The sequence below is a fragment of the Protomyctophum bolini genome, assembly GCF_963924005.1.
Source record: "Protomyctophum bolini genome assembly, chromosome: 2".
Lineage (NCBI taxonomy): Eukaryota > Metazoa > Chordata > Actinopteri > Myctophiformes > Myctophidae > Protomyctophum > Protomyctophum bolini.
In genome coordinates this window covers 2,612,820-2,620,331 of record NC_137863.1, presented here as the reverse complement: position 1 = coordinate 2,620,331, position 7,512 = coordinate 2,612,820, and the positions used below count along the sequence as shown (strand labels likewise).

The following is a 7,512-nucleotide window of genomic DNA, read 5'->3' as shown; positions in this document are numbered from 1 at the left end:
AGGAGAGGCGAGCACATTCTCATACGTTCGGGCAACACCCCGATCGTGTATCACGTAAGTCATCGGGCAGGGCCACGTTTGCTTGGCTGCTGTAGGTGTCTATGGACCCTGACTTGGGCAGCCTCCCCGCCCGATCAGCCTATAGGCAAGTTGTCTGAGTGGAGAGCGGGACTACATGGTAGGCTCTCCCTCCCATCGAAAGCTTCCATGAGGGGAGCGGTACCCCATCCAGTGGTGGTGAACACTAATCAGAGGCTACCTCGGCAGAGCGGAGGTGGACCTCCTTACCCTGGACCTCACTAACCTCCCTGGTTCTCCCTAACGGAGACACCCAGCCCACCGGGCCAGGACGCAAGGATCCGATGGTTTCATAGAACCTGAACGCCACAAATGGCTGTCAGCCTGCTGGACTTCTTAGGCGTCCTGCCACATAGCCAGTATGAACAGAACGACCTACATCGTTCCTGACACACATGGCCCTAAGCAGACCACCGCCCACAGGGCACTATCCTTTTAAATGCGCACTGCCAGAGGCACTGCATATGCCTTGCCACTGCCTCTCTGATACGACCAGCGCCTCAGAGTTATTTAGGAGGGTCACACCATACTGCTGGTTGCCCCCCCCCCCCAGCCAAGAAGTACTTGGTCTCCTCTGCTGAACAGACCCAGTCGGAGGACGCCATGGCGTCTCCCCGACAGAGGTCTCCCCAACTGGGAGGCGGTCGGATACGGCATTCAAATGCTCAACGCCCCCAACTGTGCGTTTGGCCACTGGCGGCCCTGAACCGCTGTGTGGAACCAGCCAGGCATGCCACCCTGAATTCAAGGGTGACATCCATGACATCCATCAGGCTACTGTACGATAACCGATGGAACCTATTTCCAACTGAGGCCAGAGCAAAGACCTAGTGCGCTGCTCTGCCTACCTGTCTGGAGTTCCGCAGTCCCTCCTAGACAGGGGCCCATCTCCTACTCTAAAAGCATATGTAGGGGCAATATCATGTTGATATGCTAGAATCAATATTGCTGTAACGAAGCGTGTCCGTGAGCGGCACGTCCTGTCTGTTAGTGACTTGCGTCCGAAGCAAAGCTCAGACGGCCTGAGTGTCTCTGTGGCCGAACAGTGTTCCTCCTGAGGGTGCTGTCACATACACACCTCAACCAGCCTATACGGCTAGCATAGTTTTACCCTCCACCAGGAGAGTGGATGGACGAGCGGGAACTATTGCGCCCAGTGTGGGCCCTGAGAGCCGCTTGTTAGACCTGCCGAATGCTTTCGGCGGTCAGAATGGCTGTTCCGTTGTGACGATGGCCCTTTCAAAGGTGGCGCTCTCTCCAGACAGCGCCCGCCCCACACTGTTGTGGATGCCATCAACCACGTTTATGGGGCGAGTGATCGTACCTTACCATTTGGCGTGAGGTGCCACTCTTAACGGGAGCGTCCCCACATCATGGGCTGCCCCGAGGGAAGTACCCCTGGAATATATCTGTGCCGCTGCCTCATGGGCATCACAGCGAGTTGTCTGTTCCTCTGGGTGAGTGTTGCCACTCCCCACCCGCTGGACGTGGTCCTCTTACGAGAGTCCTCCAAGCCTACTCCTTATGGTTTGTGATCAGGATCCCTCGTGACTTGGCTGGCATAAGTCATTCATGCTTAAAGCACCGCCTCTGGCGGTCAGCAGGGACGAAATAGAACGATAGTTACGTATGTAACTACGGTTCTATGAGTCCCGAATGACCGCCAGAGGCACTCTGTCACTCAGAATCCTCGTGTTCGCGCGAGAAAATTCTGTAGAGACTGATCCCCTGCAGACTGCCGGAAGATATAGACTACTTCGGGTCATCACGGGGTCAAAATTGACTTTGTTTGTATACAACACTCGACGACGCATGCGCGAAGGACATATTCATGCTTAAAGCACCGCCTCTGGCGGTCATTCGGGACTCATAGAACCGTAGTTACATACGTAACTATCGTTTTATCTGTTGCCTAGCAACCTAGCATCATTCATACAGTACGTTGATGAAGAGCGCCATCTATACTAATCCACTGAAAAGACCATAAGACACAATACTGCGTGCTTGGCAGTCAAGCCATGGATTCGATGCGACGTAACATGACGTGATTGGCAGTCAAGTCAATGTGTTAACTACTAACCGAGCCTTTCTGCAGTTCCTCACAGCTGGGACCAGTCTCCTTCGCCCCTCCACTGATGCGTTGTATTTGTCCAGGTCCAACTCCTCCAGAACCTCCTCTGACATCTGCAGCATGACGGCCAGAGCTGAACACTGGGTCTCAGACAGTTTCTCTGTTCTGTTCTCCGACTTCAGGAACTGTTGGATCTCCTGATGTAATGAGTGGTCGTTCATCTCCATCAGACAGTGGAAGATGTTGATACATCTGTCAGGAGAGACATCTTCATTACGTAACATCTTCTTCAGGTTCTGGATGGCTTTCTGGATCTCCTTGGGACTGATCTCTGTGTGACCCAGCAGGTCTCCTAAGAGACTCTGGTTGGACTGCAGTGAGAGGCCATGAAGGAAGCGGACTAAGAGGTCCAGGTGGCCATTTTTACTCTCCAGGGATTTTTCCATGGCAGCTTCCAGGAAGTCTGAGAGGGAGCTCCAACTATCTAATCTATCTCCCAGGAATGTGTTCAGGACCCCCATGTTCTTCTGTGTGAAACAGTGGAACAGGTAGACTGCAGCCAGAAACTCCTGGATGACCAGATGAACAAAGCTGTAGACCGTTTTCTGGAACAGCACACTCTCTGTTTTGAAGATCTGTGTGCACACTCCTGAGTACAGCGCGGCGTCTTTCACATCAAGACCACACTCTTCCAGGTCTTCTTGGTCGAACACGATGCTACTTTTCTTCAGGTGTTGAAACGCCAGCTTGCCCAGCTTCAGAAGAACATCCCTGTCAGTCTTTGTGAGCTGCTTTTGAGACCCCTTTTCTGTTTCTTTCTTGTTCACATCATGAGTCCCGTCATACTTCTGCTTCTTCGTGTTTGTCTGAACCAACAGGAAGTGGCAGCACATCTCAGTCAGGGTCTTGGGCAGCTGTCCTATCGTGGTGTGTGTCCTCAACATGTCCAGCAGAACGGTAGCAATGATCCAACAGAAGAGTGGGATGTAACACATGATGTGGAGGCTCCTCCATGTCTTCAAGTGTGAGAGGACTCTGTCGGCCAGCTTCTCTTCACTGAATCTCTTCCTGAAGTACTTCTCCTTCTGGGGGTCTGTGAACCCTCGCACTTCTGTCACCATGTCAACACATGCAGGAGGGATCCGATTGGCTGCTGCGGGTCTGGTGGTTATCCAGAGGAGGGCCGAGGGGAGCAGGTTCCTCTTGATGAGGTTCGTCAACAGAGCATCCACCGATGATGTCACTGTGACATCAGAGATGATTTCATTTGTGTCGAAGTGCAACGGAGACCTGCTTTCATCGAGGCCATCGAGGATGAAGCAAACTTTCCAGGCAGCGAGCTGCTCTGCTGTGACCTTCTTTAACGTTGGGTGGAAATCATGGATCAGGTTGAGAAGACTGTACCGCTTATCTCTGACCAAGTTCAGCTCCCGGAATGAAAAGGGAACCAGGAGATCTATATCTTGATTCTCCAAACCTCTTGCCCAGTCCAGAGCAAACTTGCGCGCAGAGAATGTTTTTCCGATGCCAGCGATGCCATTGGTCAGAACTGTTTGGCTGGGTTCCTCTCTGCCAGGGAGGATGATCTTAAAGACTTTACAGCAGTCGATTGCATCGTCATGGAAGGTCTTCATGTTGGAAGTTCTCTCAAGCTGTATCACCTCATGTTGGCTATTAACCCCTTCACTCTGTCCCGCTGAGATGTAGAGCTCTGAGTAGGTGCTGGTGACGGAGTCTCCAGACTCTTCCGTCATGTGGTTTTTCACTCCATCAAGACTGTCCAAACTGACCTTCAAACTGACCTTATAATCATTCAAATCATCTGAAATGAGAAGAAAATGTATGTTTTATTATAACTATAGACCTTTACAGCACAATTTTACAACACAATAGGCTACCAGTTGATTTTTTCCCAGAGTTTAAAGTTGTTTAGCTTCATTATTTGCACTTGAATATAATTGTTGATACAGACAATAGTTAGAACATCCAATGTATTAGCATATTTTACCTTGTCCAGGTGTGGTTTGACTGGGTGTCTTCAGTCCAGGTGTGGTTTGACTGGGTGTCTTCAGTCCAGGTGTGGTTTGACTGGGTGTCTTCAGTCCAGGTGTGGTTTGACTGGGTGTCTTCAGTCCAGGTGTGGTTTGACTGGGTGTCTTCAGTCCAGGTGTGGTTTGACTGGGTGTCTTCAGTCCAGGTGTGGTTTGACTGGGTGTTTTCAGTCCAGGGTTCTGCTCAGTCACAACGCTGTGGACATGAACACAATATTTATTATATGTACCTACATGTAGCCCAGTGGCAAATATGCCTGCAGTTCTATGTAAATCCACCAGGTGGCACGGTTACTTTAGGAGTGCCATTTTCTGGGGGTCAAGGATTACACTGTGTTTGTGGGGTTTCTTTAAAGAGATCTTGATGTAAAAATGCTTTACTTTCATTGTAGATTTTCAGATACACACATAAGCACATTGTTGATGCAGTATATATTCTTTCATGAGTTTATGTCAAGATGATTAAGAATACATGTTGATGGTTGCAGATTGTAAACAAGAAGCTGTGAATAGAATACATGTTGATGGTTCCAGATTGTAAACAAGAAGCTGTGAATAGTCGTGCTTAAAACGTGGCTGTGTTTCTTTGTAAGTCCTGCTTCTTTGCGTTGTTGTGTCAACATCTCATGCATCATTTATTTTATTATGATGTAAGGAAATTGAAAGTTTGTTGATAATGTTGCTAACGTGTTTCTCAGTGGAAAGGGATGAAGCTTTTGAGTTTAATGTATATATATTTTTTATCGTAAGGGATTGTGATATCTTTCCTCTTTGTTTGTTTTCCCTAGAAAGAGCCTCTACCGTATGTTGTGGGTTTTGAATGATTGATCTACACACATTCATAAAGTGTAGTGCATAGGGTATGCAGATTATACTGCCAATTATCCTGTGTGTGTGTGTGTGTGTGTGTGTGTGTGTGTGTGTGTGTGTCATATCTTCACTATATATATATATATATTCATAATAACTAGGCTATGTAAGTTTGGCCACCGTGCTAATTTGATGGTTAGTGGGGTGAGACACATTGTCTAGTCAGAGGGGCTGGTCTGAGAATCTTCCTTCACCTCAGAGGATCTCAGCCCAGTACCCTGTAAAGAAAGCCATTGTCCAAGTCCTTCTGAAGCTTGGTGTGGTGTTGGAGAGGTGTTGAGACAACATTATATAGTCTATTCTCTACTGTGTTGGAGAGGTGTTGAGACAACATTACTATAGTCTATTCTCTGCTGTGTTGGAGAGGTGTTGAGACAACATTACTATAGTCTATTCTCTGCTGTGTTGGAGAGGTGTTGAGACAACATTATATAGTCTATTCTCTGCTGTGTTGGAGAGGTGTTGAGACAACATCACTATAGTCTATTCTCTGCTGTGTTGGAGAGGTGTTGAGACAACATTACTATAGTCTATTCTCTGCTGTGTTGGAGAGGTGTTGAGACAACATTACTATAGTCTATTCTCTGCTGTGTTGAGACAACATTACTATAGTCTATTCTCTGCTGTGTTGAGACAACATTACTATAGTCTATTCTCTGCTGTGTTGGAGAGGTGTTGAGACAACATTACTATAGTCTATTCTCTGCTGTGTTGGAGAGGTGTTGAGACAACATTACTATAGTCTATTCTCTGCTGTGTTGGAGAGGTGTTGAGACAACATTACTATAGTCTATTCTCTGCTGTGTGTTGAGACAACATTACTATAGTCTATTCTCTGCTGTGTTGGAGAGGTGTTGAGACAACATTACTATAGTCTATTCTCTGCTGTGTTGGAGGTGTTGAGACAACATTACTATAGTCTATTCTCTGCTGTGTTGGAGAGGTGTTGAGACAACATTACTATAGTCTATTCTCTGCTGTGTTGAGACAACATTACTATAGTCTATTCTCTGCTGTGTGTTGAGACAACATTACTATAGTCTATTCTCTGCTGTGTTGAGACAACATTACTATAGTCTATTCTCTGCTGTGTTGAGACAACATTACTATAGTCTATTCTCTGCTGTGTTGAGACAACATTACTATAGTCTATTCTCTGCTGTGTGTTGAGACAACATTACTATAGTCTGTTCTCTGCTGTGTTGAGACAACATTACTATAGTCTATTCTCTGCTGTGTGTTGAGACAACATTACTATAGTCTATTCTCTGCTGTGTTGAGACAACATTACTATAGTCTATTCTCTGCTGTGTTTAGACAACATTACTATAGTCTATTCTCTGCTGTGTTGGAGAGGTGTTGAGACAACATTACTATAGTCTATTCTCTGCTGTGTTGAGACAACATTACTATAGTCTATTCTCTGCTGTGTTGAGACAACATTACTATAGTCTATTCTCTGCTGTGTTGAGACAACATTACTATAGTCTATTCTCTGCTGTGTTGAGACAACATTAGTATAGTCTATTCTATGCTGTGTTGAGACAACATTACTATAGTCTGTTCTCTGCTGTGTTGAGACAACATTACTATAGTCTATTCTCTGCTGTGTTGCTCTAGTTTACTTTTAAAGCTTCATCACTAACTTTAAAAATGTAGGCCTATAGGAGAACCGGAGAAATATCAGGAGCACCCACCAAATTGTAAGTAGCATCATTTTTTATTCATTAGGAAAAATAAATAATAATGTAACAGTGCAGTTTAAGTAAAATAATATGTATAGCAGGATTAAAATACTTTAGCAGGACATAATAATGTAACACTGTGGTTTATACTAGTAATGGAGGATTAACATACTTTGTATGTGGAGACTCTGCTCTGTGGACGAGATGTTTGTCAGCTCCCTCCTCCTCTCTCTCCTCACACTGACTCAACTCTGCTCTGTGGACGAGATGTTTGTCAGCTCCCTCCTCCTCTCTCTCCTCACACTGACTCATCTCTGCTCTGTGGACGAGATGTTTGTCAGCTCCCTCCTCCTCTCTCTCCTCACACTGACTCATCTCTGCTCTGTGGAGGAGATGTTTGTCAGCTCCCTCCTCCTCTCTCTCCTCACGGAGACTCATCTCTGCTCTGTATTAAACCTGTCAAGATCACATAGTCACAATACACCAGACAACAGTCAATGTTTGCTGTATATCCCTGTAAAGCCTGGATTAATTTCTACTTGCAAAAAAATAGATACTTTTTAAGAGAAAACAATTTTTTACTACTAGGACTTATCAGAGGAAATGTTATGCACATTTATAATAATTATTAAAATAATAATAATAAATTAATAATTTACATCTTTCACTATAATAAATATAACATGTTTCAGAGATGTCCAGAGATTTTTAATTTGTGTGAATTTCAGCCTCTGTGGGGGGGGGGGGGGGGGTATTT

General features: G+C 45.8%; 1 protein-coding gene across 1 annotated transcript; it reads right to left on the bottom strand.

Moving 5' to 3' along the window:
- Positions 1-2,133: 2,133 nt before the first annotated feature.
- On the bottom strand, positions 2,134-7,044 carry LOC308326187 (protein NLRC3-like; the record flags this gene model as incomplete). The annotated part of the gene is made up of 3 exons (XM_080778995.1): positions 6,928-7,044; positions 4,158-4,396; positions 2,134-3,971 (listed from the first exon to the last, which is right to left on the bottom strand). Exon 3 carries the CDS (start codon positions 3,901-3,903, stop codon positions 2,134-2,136), a length of 1,770 nt encoding a protein of 589 aa, XP_080635121.1. The 5' UTR covers positions 3,904-3,971; positions 4,158-4,396; positions 6,928-7,044.
- Positions 7,045-7,512: the final 468 nt, after the last annotated feature.